Source organism: Phyllobates terribilis, unplaced genomic scaffold (assembly GCF_046119375.1).
Source record: "Phyllobates terribilis strain yellow unplaced genomic scaffold, ASM4611937v1 Scaffold_2__4_contigs__length_985480577, whole genome shotgun sequence".
NCBI classification, from domain to species: Eukaryota; Metazoa; Chordata; class Amphibia; order Anura; family Dendrobatidae; genus Phyllobates; species Phyllobates terribilis.
Genome location: NW_027362762.1, coordinates 425878133 through 425896561, shown reverse-complemented (window position 1 = coordinate 425896561; position 18429 = coordinate 425878133). Strand labels below are relative to the sequence as shown.

Genomic DNA, 18429 nt, shown 5'->3' with positions numbered 1-18429 from the left:
CTGTGTGCCACCATCATCTGAACGTTCTGAATGGCACATAGTCATGAGCGCCGTTCTGACAGCCGGCTATGGGAACGCCACGGTCTACCTAGAATATATGCCTTCTGTCTGCACTCAACTGCAGAGATCACCTGCAAGTACTTGGCCAAAGGAGCAGAAGTCTGCAATCCGACATGCTATGCGGATAGAAACAGGTTAGAATAACAGTAATCAGGCTACATAGGTTTGCCTGATATAGAAAAGGGGAGCATTTCTGGAATCAGGGCTGTGGAGTCAGCGTCGTGGAGTCAGCGTCCATTTCGGTGGAGTCGGTATAAAATAAACAGGCTCAAACTCCTAAAATATATAATAAATTGGGTACAGTAGTTCAATGCAGCTTGTGCTGTAAATGTTTTCATAAGAATTAGGGAAAGTTATGAAATGTCCTATAAATGTCTGTCCTGTTCCTGATCTAAGGATCTCGGCTTTTAGTTGAGATGAATCTGTGCTGCCCTTTATGTACATGCTCAGTAGTGAGGCCGGGCTGTGGAGTCAGGGAAATTGAGGAGTCGGAGTTGGAGCTGTGGAGTCTGTGTCCATTTTGGTGAAGTCTGAGTCGGTATAAAATGGAAGGACTCTGAAAATACATAATAAATTGGGTACAGTAGTACAGTGTAGGATGTGCTGTAAATGATTTCATAAGAATTTAGGAAAGTTATGAAATATCCTATAAATGTCTGCTCTGTTCCTGATCTCTGCTTTTAGCGGAGATGAATCTGTGCTGCACTTTATGTACACGCTCAGTAATGAGGCAGGGCTGTGGAGTCGGGAGTCGGAGTCAGGGAAATTGAGGAGTCGGAGGTTTGGCTTGCCGACTCCACAGCCATGTCTAGAATTAAATTCTATTTGAAAAATTACTTTTCTTGATCTTTTAGATAGAAAGGATTTTCTTTTTATGCTCTGGAAATTCCCCCTCCAAAAATGTACAACAATATTTGCAAGTGTTACATGCTAATTTGACTGTCAAGGTTTTGTGCAGAATTGTAGTGTATGAATTCCTCGTTGAAAACCTGTTGCATTATGCACGCATCACCTACCTTGTTGGCACTTTCACCAGGATCACCGCAGAGCTGCTTCATTAACTTTGTTAAGTTACTGAAACTCTGAACCAATAAACAGTGTGGAATATCAAGAGCACAAAACTCCAACATGTACGTCATCTGCCAAAACCAAAAATTGTGTTAGGGCTAAGTATTTCACGTTGTTAATGTTTTACTCCCTATGTGGCTTTTACTTACGAGCTGGCGTGTTGACATGGCAAACACAGAGCTGCTCAGTTTCTCAATGATCACCTTCCCACTGCACTCGCTCAATAAGGGTTCCAGTATAGTTTTGGTGTTCGCTAAGAAAAGATCAACATCTGAAAAACCAAAAAAAATCATAACACTATCAGAATAATCAGAGAGAAAAAAAAGTCAATTTAAAAGACTGCAACACTGATTTATGCTGTACTAATGAAAATGACAAGGTCTTTCTTAAAAGTATTATGAATAATTTGCATTTCATTATTGAGATTGCAGCAAATTGGAAAAAACATACTTTTTTTTCCTTTGTATACACCTTTAATTTGTAATACATGCATAAATATCTAATTTCTCCATATTTTGATATAGGGTAAAAGTATGCCAAAAAGAATCCTCTTGGAATCCATGACACATTTAGGTCAAGATAGCCTGATATGCTATTCAACGCAACAGGCACTGTAGTAAAACCATGATGCTGTTAAGGGGAAGCTATAATCAAAAAATTACGCATTGCTTTTTTTGTGTTATATGCATTTTTTTACATTTTGGAAATTTTAATATTACTATCTTTATTTAAAAAAAAAAATTAGTAATCTTGCCATTTTCACATTGGCCACCAGCTCTTTTTTAGATTCTCCCTGTCCTTTAAGGAAGAGTTTTCAGTATAGCTACTTATCAGAGAAGTTAGAGTCTAAAAAAAAAGACCCAGTGACCAGTCAGAAAATTGCAAAAGTTCTAATTTAATACAGATTGCGATATGGGAAAAATAAAAAAAAACACATTGTCAAAAATAAAAAACTTAAAAGATGTGAGTGTGCTGCAGGACAATGCCCAATCATAAGCAGGCAGCAACACACAGGGGAAAGAAGAACAGGCTGCCACAATAGCTTATAAGAGGTGTCTCAGTGTGACACTTGTAATGACAGACAGTCTGATCTAATCACTGAGCTGTGTGTGACTACAAAGTGCTGGGAACAGAGCAGAGATAAGTGTACATACACCTGTCATTTTATGGCAATGAGTGTGGGGGGAGGGCAGCACAGCAGAGCTGAGCTTTGTCTCACTACAAACACGTCTGCTGCTCTCCTCTCACAGTGCTGTCAAACTTTGCTGTATTCACCTCCCCCCACACAGATTGCAGTGAGATGAAAGGAGTAATCAGTCAGCTGTGCTCCTGCAGTTTGTGATGACACACAGGTCTGCGGTGAGATCAGTGAGGAGAGCAGACTGTCAATAGATGTCTCACACAGAAGTAACCTGCTCTAGGCTATTGTGAGGGTGTGCTCTTTTTCCCCTGTATGCTGATGACTGGGTCATGAAGGCGAAGATGTACACACCCACAGGGAAAAATCTCTGGTAACGCCCAGTTGGGCTTAATATACATTATAACCTACACTTTACAAGCTAATATCTCCACAACCAAGAGGAAAAATAAAAAGTATAAGGGTTTCTTTCAGCTTTACAGCCACTATTCAATGATTTGGTAAGTTTAACAAGCTCAAACTGGAGAAAAATTCTCTAGCACAAAAACCTGGTCTTAACAATAGGTCATTTTCTGGTTATATCTTTACATGTACGCATGTAGCAGTCCTTCATTGGTCAAATATGTGTATCTATGTGACTTGACCCCACTAGTGTTCAGCGAACGTGCTCGGATAACGTGCTATCTGAGCATGCTCGAGAGTTATCCAAGGATCTTGGACATACTCTGCTAATATGTTTGTCTCCCTGAGGCTGCATGTTTTGCGGCGGTAGAAACACGCAACACATGCGGGGATTGCCTAACAAACAGGAAATCCCCGCATGTGTTTCGTCTGTCTACCACAGCAAAATATGCAGCCCAGGGAACTTCAACATTTACATACACTTTTATTATTGCTTATTTTCCTTGTATATGGGGCTGGTATATTAGCCTCAGTTACAGGGTTCATTCAAAATTTTACTGCTCCGCTGAGCTGATCGGAAACTGTTAAGACACAGCAGCTCTTGCTCTCTCCTACACCCGACGATCACAAGATCACCAAGACTGAAGAAGAAAGTAATGTTTCTGCTTCCTATAACGTGCACACAGGGCTGTGTGTGCAGCGATCAAAAAGGCAGAGTTGTTTTTCTTAATAAACAGCTCTGCCTTCACAATGATGGTTCCAGCTGTGAAACGGCCAGCTTCACACTCCTGCAACTGCATGATCTCCGTACAGATGCTTAATCTGCAATGACGTTCTTGCAAATTGAACTGAAACTTTCAAAATAGACCACAACTTACACTTGACAAACAATTCTCTGGCCATTAGCTGGGACACCGGATCTTCTCCTTTTAGCTGGCAAAAACACCATGATAGAAGACTACCCTGGATCGCCCAGAACAAGGAATGTAAATTTGAGCCACATTCTCCCTGGGCATCATGCAAAACTAATGTCTTACTCTGCAAGCAGAAAAACAAGATTGTTAGCAATTCAGTCATCTCTAAAAGTCAGCCAAAAATACTGCAACTGCAAATATCGTCCCTTTCCCTCAACTACATCCAAAACTATACCAGTTGTTTTCATATTCATAAGATCCAAAGTATAAAATTAAGAACTGAATTACCTCTCTCACTGCCATCACCAAAAATTTCTCCATGACAGACAACACTTGACTGATATCAAAATCTGGAGAAATCTCAGCATCTGGTAGCAATAACAATCCACTTGGGTCTTGCTCACTGAAATAAAAAATAAATAAAAGAATAAGGAAAAATATATATACGCCATTAATTAAAATTCTAAATCCGAACCCTTGCTCCTACGTTTTGTGGTCAGCTTCTTCAGCCACTGAGCCACAGCAGTTACATCTTTTCTCTGGGTGTTTATTTTCTGTTATCCTTGGTTAACAGGCGTTTCCATTTATTCATTTGTCTGCCCAATCACCTTTCGGGTGCGGCTATACATACATTTCCCCTCTTGTTATTTCCTGCTGGTGACTGCCGTTGGTTATGCCAGTTGGTGAAAGACCATCTAGGGTTTATCTCTTTGCTGATTATGCTTTTCACTTTGGGATCGCTTTCTATCTCAGCATGGTGCCTCCTGAAGATAAATTGCAACTCTGCTCTGCCCTCTTGTTCCTTAGGAGGAATGTGAAAAGCTCGATGGCCTTTCAGGTAGCATAGGTCCGAGCTGCCATCGTTTAGTCTGTCAGGGCTATTCCAGCCCACATAGAAACCATTAGGGACTGTGGAGTCAGAATCTCTAGTCTGTACAGGAACTGGCTGGGTCAGTTGCAGTTTCTAGTGTTTTACCTATTTTCCCGTGTGAGTTGTTACACAATCATAACATCTAAAGAGTATATGCAGTTATACTAAGTGCTTGGAAAGAGTGTCATTGATACTTTACAGACAAGTTTAAAGAAAATGCATCATCAGAATATGATCTATTCTTAGTTCAGGTTTTTGTGTTAAATGTACTTTTTAATTTTTTTTTTGTCGTATTACTGTCTGTATTGAAAAACAAAATTATTAATCCTTCAATTTTCACACTGGCCACACAAGCTATATTATACATACTTGCTGTCCATTCAGGAAGAGTTTACTGCAGTTTCATTATCAACAGAGGCAGGATTACAATGACAGGTAACACCTGTACACAGCTGATAACACCGGATCCACCAATCACAAAATGCAATGTCACAGCTGACCCTGCTCCTCCTCCCTTCCCAACGCCCTTAGCATAGGCTCATTATATGCTTCAGTACAAAAGATAGGGTCTAGCTCAGTGTTTTGCTACTAATGTACATGTGAAGTATAGAAAATTCCCAGAGAACAGTGTGAAGAGTGCAAGCTTTCGCATTTTTACTATAGATGGTGCCAGGGATAAAAAAAAAATTGCCAACCATTTTTTTAAAAATAATATTTAGCACAAAAACCTGATTGAAACAATAGGTCATTTTCTGATGATACATTCCCTTTATGGCAACCAAACACAGACTAATGTTGGCCGAAATGCTGTTTTGACAGAACTGGCAATATCTAATGTGCATTAGAGCTTAGGCTGAAATTTGCATTCCTGAACTTTTATCTTTTTTTTCAAACAATAGATTTTTATAGAAAAATTAAACAATTAACAAACGGTACAATATGTAATCATATTACAGATATTACACTGAATGGGGTACAGAGGGAAGGACTGACATTACAGACAAGCAAGTGTAAAGGGTAGAGGAAAGGGAGGAAAGAGGAGCCTGAGGGGGGAAACTATATGAGTCTAAATCCAGTAGGGTAAGTTAGGACGAGTCAGGAGTATGTAGATGAAGTGATGGTGTGGCGAAGGGAGTGTGATCTAAGCCTGAATGAAATAAGAACTTGGGTGTGTTTGGGGATATTAAGGATACGTTTGTTAAGTAGGGCTTCCCAAGGGCTTTTTTTTGTTGTTGTTTTTTTAAGGTTAATATTTGTGACTGAGAGAATAAGGTAGTAAACCCTGATCCAAAATCTACGCACTATAGGATATAGCCACCAAATATGATACATACCCCCAGTGGAATTACAACTCCTAAAACAATTGGGAGTAGTTAGGAACTGCCTTGGCTACTCTAGCTTGGGTTAAATACCATCTACAGTAGTTAACACCTTATAGTTTGTCTCCAGCATTAAGGTGTTTAGTATTCCACCGGTTGAAGGGGACCAAATATGGGATCATTCAGAGACTGTTAAGGTAGTGCCGATATCAGACTCCCAACGAGAGGTGTAAGTTAGATTACGCCTATGTGAGGTGTAATTAAAGAAGTTGTTCACTACTTTCACATTGATGCCCTATCCACGGGATAGTGCATCAATGTATGATCGGCCGGGGTCCCGCACGTGGCACCCCCGCCGATCAGCTGTTATCGGTGCCGCCGGCCGGAAAATCTTACCCGCGGTGCTTGGCCGTCCATCTGTAGTGGCCGCCACGGGGCACTACACATCCACATCCCATTCAATTGAATAGGAGGCGGATGTGCAGTAACAAGAGCCAGCCACTACAACTTGACAGCCAAGCAGCACAGGTAAGAACTTCCGGCCGGCGGCACCGATAACAGCTGGTCGGTGGGGGTGCCACGTGCGGGACTCCGGCCGATCATACATTGATGCCCTATTCTATGGATAGGGCATCAATGCGAAATTAGTGGACAACCCCTTTAACATGTGAGTAAAGGAGTAAGATAGTGCCAGGGGCGTATGGATTTTGTCGGCACCTTTGTTCAAAAGGCGTGTAAGGCGGGGTGGAAGTTCTCAGAAGCGTGATAATAAAATTCTTGAGTTGTAAGTAGCGAAAAATTTCTTTAAGAGGAAATTTATATTTTTCTTGGAGGACTGGAAAAGGAATGATTCCATTAACATTAAATAAATGGTGTATTCTTGTGATTCCAGCTGTGACCCATAAGAGGAAGTTAAAAAGAGACTCATATCCAGGGGGCAATTGTGGGTTCTTCCATAACCGATCAAGAGGCATGAAAGGGGAGATTAGGATAGAGGAATATTTCAGGGCGTGCCATAATTTGAGTGAATGTGACAGGATAGGATTCGGAATTGGTTTGCGGTGTGTCGGGAGGATCCATAATAATGCATCAAGGGTCACTGGGTGGCACTCAGAGGCTTCCAAGGAAAGCCACAAAGGGGGATCCAAGTAAGCATGGTATAGAATTAATTGGGCCAGCTGAGCTGCCTGGTAATACTTAGAAAGATTAGGGACTCCCAGGCCCCCCTTTAAGCAGTGTCGGTAAAGAGTTGCTTCATTTACCCTGGGAAGATCACCCTTCCAAACAAAAGCGTTAACTAAGCGTTGTGCTATTTTAAGGTAATGTGAAGGAACGGGGGAAAGGTAATACTCAAAATAAAGTATTCTAGGGAGAAACGTCATCTTAAGTGCCCGTATTTGGCCCAACCAAGAGAGATGCAACTTTTTCCAGGGCTGGAGTTGCAAACGGAGTTTGCGCAGGATTTGGGGACAATTGGTTGAAAAAAGGGACTCTAAGTTAGCAGTTAATATTCAAGGTGGTTAGTGACGCATCGAAAGGGGAAGTCTTGTTTGAGTTGCGGGATAGTGATAGCGGGAAGAGACATGTTCACGGCATACGATTTTGATTGGTATATCTGTAAGGCAGAAAAATGTTCAAATTTATTAAGGGAATGAAGTAGAGCAGGCAGGGAAGACTGCGGGGCGGTTAAAAGGAGTAATATGTCATCTAAAAACAAATAGTTTAAGGGGAACTGACGCAATTTCTATACCTTGTATATTTGGGTTGAGGCGAAGGTGAATTGATAATGGTTTGATTGCGAGAAAAAATAATAGTGGTGATAGGGGAACATCCATGACGAGTACCTCTTTTGATGGGAAAGAGTGCTGACTGCACACTTATGAATCCCCCTCCCAGAGTACGCATTGTGAACTGCAGGGATTCGCCGATTTCAGACCCAGGACCGGACCGGAGAATATGTATGAGTTATACACACCCCGGCCAGTGGGCGCAGCCTCGCCCTCTATACACTTGTATATAATACACTTGTATTATATATACACTGGGGGGATTCACAAGATTGCAGTCACACAGAGTGACTGTAGACTTTTCGGCTAGGGCCGAACAACCCCTTTAAAGTTAATCCACTTTGTGATGGGAGTGACAGTTTGTAGAGATCCTATAATATGTATTTTGGGGTATGTAAATGAAATGTTCACCGATGAGCAGGAGAAGGTAATGATCACTAGACTTCTATACGCTGCCAGGAAATTAGCTGCCATGCACTGGTTGACAGTAAATCCACCCATGCAAAGGGAATTCTTTAATAAGGTGAATAATATCATCATTCTTATGGAACGTAGTGTTTCAATTAAACGAGGCAGACCCTTTCAATATGAAAAAATATGGGCCAGTTGGCTTAACACGTCAGGACAAATAAATTTTGAACTACTACGGGATAGAATATTTTTGAGGTAATCATATAAATATCCAACAAATATTTAAATGGAACATTTAAAATGAGATGGTTTCTTTCATGGGAAAAATATTACTGATTTAGTTAATTATGTTATGATTTATTTATTTTTTTTGTATTTTTTATTGGAAAGATGACTCGCGCAGAAGGGCAGGGGGAGCAACAGGGATCTCTGTTGCCTTTAATGTTTTGTATTATAAAAATCAATAAAGAATATCTGATTAAAAAGAAAAAAAAACTGCAAAAACCTGCTGACAGTTTCCCTTTAAGTGGGCTAGGCTGCCTTGAGCAGTTAATCTCTATATACATATACTAATATATATGTTAACGCTTAATGCTCTGGTTCGATATCAGATATAAGCTACTGCGCTTTTAACCCACACCGTTACTGTTCTCCCCAGAAAATGTCCAGCACAAGTCATTATAGATATTCTACCAAAAACTTTCAGTAATTAACATAAAAAACGGTTTTCTAATTTCATATTAACATCTGGTGGGCAAAGAGCTACAAAGTGTTTCCGCTGTTCTTAGAGACTTACAGCACTATACAAAGGTTTTAGGCAGTTGTGGTAAAACTGCTGCAGAGTAAGAATGTTTAAAAAAAATAGAAAAGGTTCTTTTTAGCAATGAACAAATTGCAATTAACGTAAGTGACTGAACAAAAGGGAAATCTAAATCAAATCAATATTTAGTGTTACCACCCTTGGTTCAAAAGCATCAATACTTCTAGGAACACTTGCACACAGTTTTTGAAGGACGTCAGCAGAAGTTCTTAGAGAACTATCCACAGATCTTCTGTCATAGACTTGCATAAATCTTTCTGCCTCTTCATGTAATGCCAGAAAGACTCAATGTTGAGATCAGGGCTCTGTAGGGGCCATATCATCACTCCCAGGACACCTTGTTCTTCTTTACTCTGAAGACTGTTTGTAATGACATTGGCTGTATGTTTGGAGCCAATCAGAAGCCTCCATGATGGTATAGCATGGTGGATAAGTGTGGGCACAAAGTAATTGTCAAAGTCGAGGACCGTAGACACAGTGGTCGGACAAGGAAACTTAGTGCAGCAGATGAAAGACATCATGCTCCTTTTGAAATCAGAAAATGTCCAGCAGTGCCATCAGCTCAGAACTGGCACCAAACAGTGGTACCCAGCAATACCCATTTACTATTCAGAGAAGTTTAGTTAGAAGTGATGTTCGCGGAAGAATTAGTCAAAAATCATACCTTTTACATGGAAACAAGACCACTGATGAGACAAAATGTAAAATATTTGGCTGTAAAATAAGGCAATTTGCTCGCTAAAGGGCTAGAGCGGTAAAATAATGAGTTTCTGCAGGCAAAAGTGAGGCATGGTTGACGTTTCTGTAAGCTTGGGTCTGCATTTCATCAAATGAAGTCGGGAAATTGGTAAGAATTAATGGTGTCTTAAAAACTGATACAAAAAGCCATCAGAGAGGCGTCTGAATGCCTAACATTTATTTTGCAGCTGTGTGCAAGTTTAAATAGAAGAATTGATGTTTTTATGCTGTTTTGAAGGCAAAGGGTGGTCACACCAAATATTGATTTGATTTCAATTTCTTTTTTTGCTCAGTCAGCATTTTGTTAACCCATAAAAATAAACGATGCTTGTGTTTTTTAAAGCATGCTTACGTTGCAGCATTTTTTGCCTAAAACCTTTGCACAATACTGTATATTCCACTATAGGTGATAAATTCTACAGAGTCATAAGAAACTAAAGCTAGGCTGTCACCTGAAGTAAGTACACAGGGACTGGAAAGTGATCTGAGTGGATTGCGGCTGCTTCTCTTCAGTAATGCTTTTCTACAAGAAAAAGGAAAAAAAAAAAGTACAAATCTCAGTTTATGTGATCATTTTATATTCTGTTATACCCATCAACGACAAAAAAAACATATTTAAATAAATTAAGTTATATTTTTATAATGAAATAATGCACACCTCCTATTTACATATTCTTACCATTAAAGAAAATAGTCGATCTCGTCTTGCCAGACGGTCAGGAAAAAAAATTGCAGCTCCATTTAGTAAAGTGTTGGTAATTTCTTGTTTGAGTGCTTCGGAAGACAAAGAGGAATTGTCCATGTTGTCCATAGCTGGAATGAGACAGAAATGTGTAATTAACTAAACTGTGCAGTTAATAGACAGGAAAGGCAATCAATTCCTAATAGGTCCATATTCTTATGCTGAACATACATACAGTGGACATAAAAATTATAAAACCCTGTTAAAATGCCACTGATATGCAGAAAAATCATATTAAGAAGAATAATTTCATAACTTTCTCAGGCGCTTCAGCGGGGACACCGGAAACCATGGGACTATGCTGCTGTTGCTAGAAGGACGAGACTAAGAAATACACTTTGGACCCCTTTAAAATAAAAACACCTATACTCGCCTCCCGTGCCGATGCTACTCCAGCACTCACGTTCCCGGGGCTCACCTGAGGTTATTATGTCACACAAGTCCTGAACCCAATCAGTGCCGGCGCAACGGTCCCCACCTTCGGACGTAATGAATATCAACAGGAAGTCAGGACTGCGACTGCTCTCTGACGTCTCTTGATGTTCAATTTCGTACGAAGGAGGGGATTTAGTGACGTCAGCACTGATTGTTTTGTCAAGCGCCCAAATCTGAACCTCGGGAATGCAAAAGCAGACACCACTAGAATGGCACCAGCACCGGAGGCGAGGATAGGTGTTTTTATTTTATAGAGGCCAAACATGAGGACTCAAAAGAGGGTTGTCCAAGTAGTGGACAACCCCTTTAAAAAAAAAAAGTTGGCTCCTCTTCAATAGGCTACTAGCACCAAGCTACTCAGTTTAGCTTGGCATCACGTAGGACGCAGACACAGGTGCTTATGGTATTTTTTATCCTTTATTATTTCTCTTTTCTGTTAGGTAAGGGAAACAGAGTGGAACGGCCTCTCTACAATCCAGACAAAAGACTAAGAGAACAGTTTGTATAAGGCCATACTACTTCCATCTGGATGGCAGGAACCTTTCCTGACGCAGTCAACGTTCAGGTACTGGTGCAGATAGTCCTTCCCTTGGTCTCCTACCCACCTGTCCCCCCATAACGTGGAGTGAAGAGGATCTTGGGTCCAGGTTCAAGCCTCTTTAGGACAGGAGAGTATAGCCCCTCCTCTGCATCCTTCTGCATTGCGATGGCACCCTTGACCAGAGTTTCCCAGTGTCGTGGCGTCCCTTTAGTTTTTTTAAGTCCTTGGCTCCCTTGCCAGTCACCAACCATCCGAAACTGGGGCCTCCTTTTCTCCAGTGGTCCCTGTCTTCCACTTCTTTCCGGTCCCATCAGCACTATCCATGGCCTCCATGTTATCTTCCCAGGATCTGGGACTCCAGTCTAGTATCCAGCTTCTGTTTAAACCTAGTTTACTCTCGCAGCCACGCCCTCACCTACCCAGTCAATCAGGTTCACACACGGGCTCACTTCCCACGCATAAGTCTGTGCCCCGCCACTTCCCCTCTCCTTGGGTGCTGCCATTTTGCCTGTGCATGTTTACACAGGGGCTTACAATGACATTGCAGAGCCGTGTATCTAATGCCCATCATGCATGATACAGCCCAGGGCTGTGCATCTAATGGCCATCATGCACGATACAGCCCAGAGCCGTGTATCTAATGCCCATCATGCACGATACAGCCCAGCGCCGTGTATCTGATGCTCATTATCTGCGATACACAGTAGTGTATCTAATGCCCATCATGCACGATACAGCCCAGGGCCGTGTATCTAATGGCCATCATGCACGATACAGCCCAGGGCCGTGTATCTAATGGCCATCATGCACGATACAGCCCAGAGCAGTGTATCTAATGCCTATCATGCACGATACAGCCCAGCGCCGTGTATCTGATGCTCATTATGTGCGATACACAGTAGTGTATCTAATGCCCATCATGCAAAATACAGCCCAGGGCCGTGTATCTAATGCCCATCATGCACGATACAGAGCAAAGCAGTGTATGTAATGCCCATCATGCGTGATACTGCCCAGAGCAGTGTATTTAATGCCCATCATGAGTAATACAGCCCAGAGCAGTGTATCTAATGCCCATCATGCAAAATACAGCCCAGGGCCGTGTATCTAATGCCAATCATGCACGATACAGCCCAGAGCCATGTATCTAATGCCCATTATGTGCGATCCAGCCCAGAGCAGTGTATCTAATGCCCATCATGCACGATACAGCGCAAAGCAGTGTATGTAATGCCCATCATGCGTGATACAGCCCAGAGCAGTGTATTTAATGCCCATCATGAGTAATACAGCCCAGAGCAGTGTATCTAATGCCCATCATGTGCGATACAGAGCAGTGTATCTAATGTGCATCATGCGTGATACAGCCCGCAGAGACGCGCATCCAACCCCAGTGCGTGATGCACGCTGCTTATCAAATCCCAGCATGTGATGCACATTACACCACTGCTTCCCTAGAAGTGGACAGAGCTGGGTCACACGTTACACCACTGCTACCATAGATGTGGACGGAGCAGGGTCACATTACACCACTGCTCCCCTAGACCTAGAAGTGGATGGAGTGGGGTTCCACATTACTCCACTGTTCCCGTAGACATGAACGGAGTGGGGCCATATGTAATCCCATCTTGTGTGATACACTCTGCTGAGCCCTATATCTATCCCATCATGTCATACACTACACTGAGCCCTGTATCTAATTCCAGCGCACGATGCAGTGAGCAGCGCCAACTAACAGAATCAGCGCTGCCGGCTGTCCTCGGTGACACTGTCCACATCTCTGTATCACTTTGCAGTCACCAACAAAATGGTTCCACACTGGGATCCTAAACCTCATCCTCCCTTATCCTTTTGCAAACGCCCAGAAGGGGAGGAGAGGAGCGACACATATGAGCAGATCCTGCCACTTAAGGCCCCGTCACACTAAGCGATGCAGCAGCGATCCCGACAACGATACGACCTGTCAGGGATCGTTGCTGCATCGCTAATACATCGCTGGTGAGCTGTCAAACAGGCAGGCTCACCAGCGATCAGGGGAGCAGCGACATCGTGGAAAGAATCTTTCCACGATGTCCTGCTCCCGGTTACCAGCCTGCTGCTGAAGCAGGAGCAGGCTCGTAACCATGATAAAGAGCGGGTTACTAAGTGCGCGTGTGCCCCTAGTAACCAGATGTTTACCATAGTTACCAGCCTGATCGCTGCTCCCGCTGGTCACACACAGCGATGTGTGCTGACCAGCGGGAGGGCAACGACCAAAAAATGGTCCAGGACACTTTGCAGCGATCAGCGACCTCACAGCAGGGGCCTGATCGCTGCAAAGTGTCACACATAGCGACATCGCTGGTGAGGTCGCTGTTGCGTCACCAAAACCGTGACACAGCAGTGATCTCGCTAGCGATCTCGCTATGTGAGACGGGGGCTATATACTGTAGTTGTAATATGAGCTAGTTGTACACTATGTTTTCATGGTAAATTTCAATAGCTGCTCCCCTTAGTGTTTAAAAGTGGAAAATATCAAACTTTGTAAATTATTTTTCAGATTTTACTCCATTAAAAACAAATGTTATATGTTTTTTTTAAATTAACACATTAGCAGTTTACATTTTTTCAGTTGCTGAAAATTTTTGGAGGATATCGCTATTAATGCAGAACTGTGACTACAGTTTAGTTACACTGTCCACAAAGGGTATTAGGTAGTCTGAGATCGCTCATCATTGGTTCCCCCTGAAGTTCGGCTTCCTGATACACTTGTGACCATACATAGCAGATTTGTACCACAACATGGGCACATTGATTATAAAGTAGACTAAGATGTCACCAGGGAGAAAATGCTAATTATCAAGTAATAGCCACACATGTATTGAGGCAAGTATGGCTTAGCAGGAAGAGAGCCACTTTACGCATTCAGTGTAGGAGAGTCTACAGCCTTTTAGGTTCTTGTTATTAATATCTTTATTGGGAACATCCATGAACATAAAAGTAAGGAATATTAGAAAAAGGAACCTACCATTACACAAGTGAGTGTATAATTCCTGAGCATACTGCACTTGGTTAGAGTTAGGGGTGGTCGTTTCGACAGTGAGTGTACCAGAACAGCTCTGAAGTAGCTGCAACAGAATAGTCTGCGCGGAAATATACTCTTCTCTGGGGCTGTAAGAAGAAACAACCCAAAAATTAATATATCTTCCGCCATTATCAGATTAGCGTAATTGGCAACAAAATAATTACTCCTTCCAGATTTAAAATTTGTTTTTCCATTACAAGTCATGTAAAAGAAACTTTCCTATTGGGCGAAGAAGTATTCTCCTATGTAAGAACGGCACAACATATCATTAGAATAACATACTGATCATACTGCAAACCCACTCACTTCACAAGGGAAAACAATGAAAAAGCCTGCTGCTTAAAGCACCACTCCAGCGGTTTGGTTTTCTTCCACCGCTGGAGCGGCGCTTTAACCCCTTAGTGACGGAGCCAATTATGTCCTTAATGACCAGGCCAAATTTTACAATTCTGACCAGTGTCACTTTATGAGGTAATTACTCTGGAACGCTTCGACAGATCCCACTGATTCTGAACGGTTTCATCGTGACATATTGTACTTCATGATAGTGGTAAAATTTCATCTATATGACTTGCGTTTGTGAAAAAAAACTGAAATTTGGAAAAAATGTAGAAAATTTTGCCATTTTCAAACTTTGAATTGTTATGCCCTTAAATCAGAGAGTTAGGTCACACAAAATAGTTAATAAATAACATTTCCCACATGTCTAATTTACATCAGCACAATTTTTGCAACAATGTTTTTTTTAGTTAGGAAGTTATAAGGGTTAAAAGTTGATCATCAATTTCTCATTTTTCCAATAAAATTTACAAAACCATTTTTTTTTAGGGCCCACATCGCATTTGAAGTGACTTTGAGGGGTCTATATGACAGAAAATACCCAAAAGTGACACCATTCTAAAAACTGCACCCTTCAAGGTGCTCAAAACCACATTCAAGAAGTGTATTATCCCTTCAGATGCTTGTCAGGAACCATAGCAACGTGGAAGGAAAAATTTAACATTTAACTTTTTTTCACAAAAATGTTACTTCAGACCTCAATTTTTTTTTATTTTCACAAGGGTAATAAGAGAAAATGGACCACAAAATTTGTTGTGCAATTTCTCCTGAGCACGCCGATACCCCATATGTGCGGGAAAACAAGTTAGGGCGCATGGCAGATTCGGAAGGGAAGGAGCACTGTGTGACTTTTTGAACGCAAAATTTGCTTGACTAATTAGCAGATGCCATGTTGCGTTTGGAGAGCCCCTGATGTGCCTAAACAGTGGAAACCCCCACAAGTGACACCATTTTGCAAACTACATCGCTCAAGGATTTTATCAAAGGGTATAGTGAACATTTTGAACCCAGAGGTACCACACAGAATTTAATAACATTAGCTCATCATATTGAATATGTTGTCATTAGTGTTGAGCGCAAGTATCGTGGGTGCTCGAGTGACATGTTCGAGTCCCCGTCCCGCATGTTTCACAGCTGTTAGACACACAGAAAAAAAACATGCAGGGATTTCCCGTGTGTGGCAGGCAATCCACGTGTGGTTTTTTTGGTTGTATAACAGCCGTGAAACATGTGGGGCGGGGACTCGAGCATGTCACTCGAGCACCCGCGATACTCAGTGCATACCCGAGCACCCAATGCAAACTCAAGTAGCGAGCACTTGCGCTCAACACTAGTCGCCATATCGTCATCATTTTTTTTTTCCTTTCGAAAAATTCTCAACCCCAACACAACCCTAACCTGACAACCCCCAACCCCAATGAATGGAAAAAATATATATTTTATAATTTTTATCTAACTAAGGGGGTGACAAAGGGAGATGTGATTTACTATTTTTTTCATTTTGATCACTCTCATAGGGTTTATCACAGTGATCAAAAGGAACCAATAGGTTCACTTTAAAACTATTACCATGTGGGAAGCTCCCGCACAGCAATAGCTAAAAGCCGCCAGTCAATCCAATCACAGGCCGGCAGCTGTCTGACGTCAGTGAGCACGTCGCTGGCGTCTGACGTCAGTGCTGGCCTGTTACTGTCTGACGCGTCCGCACCTCAAATACGGAGGAGAATAGTCGGTGGATCAGCGGCAAGGTAAGGAGAACTTTTTTATTTTTTTATTTTATTTTGTAAAGCGGACACCCAGGGGAAGGATGCTGGGGAGCAAGAGACACGTGGGGGCAGAATGCTGAGGAGCAAGAGACACGTGGGGGCAGAATGCTGAGGAGCAAGAGACACGTGGGGGGGCAGAATGCTGAGGAGCAAGAGACACGCGGGGTGGCAGAATGCTGAGGAGCAAGAGACAAGCGAGGGGGCAGAATGCTGAGGAGCAAGAGACATGCGGGGGGGCAGAATGCTGAGGAGCAAGAGACACGCGGGGGGGCAGAATGCTGAGGAGCAAGAGACACGCGGGGGGGCAGAATGCTGAGGAGGAGACAATCGAGGGGCAGAATGCTGAGGAGGAGGAGACACACAGGGGGCAGAATGCTGAGAAGGATGAGACACATGGGGGCAGGATGTATTTTAATTTTGAGGATACTGTTTTCCGTGAGACGAGTCCTGGCTGGGAGAAGTGATGGCGGTCTGTGCTGGATGAAGGAGAAAAGCAAAGATGAAGGACTTCAACTAGAGACGTCACTGGTGAGTCGGTGTGTTACCTGTACACTATACACAGGGCTCCACTGTATAATGTCACTGGTGATCACTGTGTTGTTATCTGTACACTGACACTATACACTGTATACTATGTACAAAGCTCCTGTGTATAATGGCATTCATGGTTATATTAGTATTGAGTTTTTCTATTAATGATCAGTATTGTAGTATTCAGTCACTATGTGGCGGTAATATGTGGTCCGGTCACAGTGTGACAGTATTTGTTCCTTGTATGTGGTGGTAATATGTGGTCTGGTCATAGTGTGGTGTTATTTGTCCCTTGTATGTGGTAGCATTGGTCATTTTTAAAAAAAACGTATGTGACACATTCCCATAAAGAAAAATATATCAAAAAGAGTATTGGGTATTATAAGAAATATTTAATAGGTTAGAGTAGGGCCCGGCCAGAAGAGTCTCCTTATCGTGTTGGCGGTTTAAAAAATCTTTTGGCCGAAACAAAAGCTGCTGGCTATGTATGTGATATGGTTTGATTGGAACTGTTAATGTGTGATTGGTGAGGACGGGGTGCAGAAGTGGAGTTTTTCCTAGGGTGGGCGGTGGGACTGTGCAAGGTTCAAGGGATGGAGGCGGAGCTGGGGTGGAGCCTGGGCAGAGTCTCAAGGGGACCCAGAAATTTTGCCAGTATGGGGCACTGAAATTCCTGGTGGCAGCCCTGCCTGTATATGTTGGTTACACAACGTTGAGGTATTTTCTTTTACTTTACGTTGGTACGTTTATTTGGATGTATCCTTCAATAAAACGTGTTTAAAAAAAAAAGCCTGCTACTTCATTCTAAAGAACAGTGGTTCCTGGCAACTGAACTCCCATGATTAGGGTCATCGGATCATGGCTTCGCTAGAAAACCCCCTACAAGAAGGGGACTTTTACTACTGTTCAAATGTACAGAGCCATTCACCATGGTCACGAATCCTTAAATAACGAATTGGAGTTTGGATTACATTCTTGTAATGGTTTGGGTCGTATTCTGATACTTGGAAATATACTTCGAATAAGAGCAAATGACACATCATTCCAGGCGTGGCTGGAAACCAAAGTGAAGAGTTTACCTGTCCTGTAACTTCTTATAAAACTTCCACAGGAGCTCCAAATCTAGTCCTGATAAATCCAGAAGGGATTTGGGTCGTGTTCGATTGTCCTTTTCCTGAAAAAAAATATAAAAATTGTAACTACCAATGAGAATACAAAAAAAATTGCTCCATATTCAAAGCCGGAGTACAAAAAGCAGGGTGTTTGTTCCAAAACACTGAAATTAATACAGTTATACAGAAAAATCGTTTTAATTCTATTGTCTCCATTCGCCAACTCATCAAGACAATTTCAGACATTTCCATGAGATTAATAATAAATGGAAGCCGTGCGCTAATCGACCCATGGCAGGAAGAAATCAGACATCAAGGCAAATTCAGTATTAAGACACTGAACAAGGTACATACCTCGCTCATTTACCATA

The 18429-nt window shown here is 42.2% G+C and overlaps 1 protein-coding gene across 1 annotated transcript in view; it reads right to left on the bottom strand.

The window, feature by feature from the left end:
• ZZEF1 (zinc finger ZZ-type and EF-hand domain containing 1) overlaps positions 1–18429 on the bottom strand; it is a 141434-nt gene that overhangs the window by 84947 nt on the left and 38058 nt on the right. Inside the window, exons 14-21 of the mRNA XM_073665194.1 lie at positions 18026–18120; positions 14254–14396; positions 10208–10341; positions 9981–10051; positions 3871–3985; positions 3547–3706; positions 1278–1399; positions 1077–1199 (exon numbers count right to left, since the gene is read on the bottom strand). Coding sequence (XP_073521295.1) covers positions 1077–1199; positions 1278–1399; positions 3547–3706; positions 3871–3985; positions 9981–10051; positions 10208–10341; positions 14254–14396; positions 18026–18120 — 963 coding nt within the window. The remainder of the gene's footprint in view (positions 1–1076; positions 1200–1277; positions 1400–3546; positions 3707–3870; positions 3986–9980; positions 10052–10207; positions 10342–14253; positions 14397–18025; positions 18121–18429) is intronic.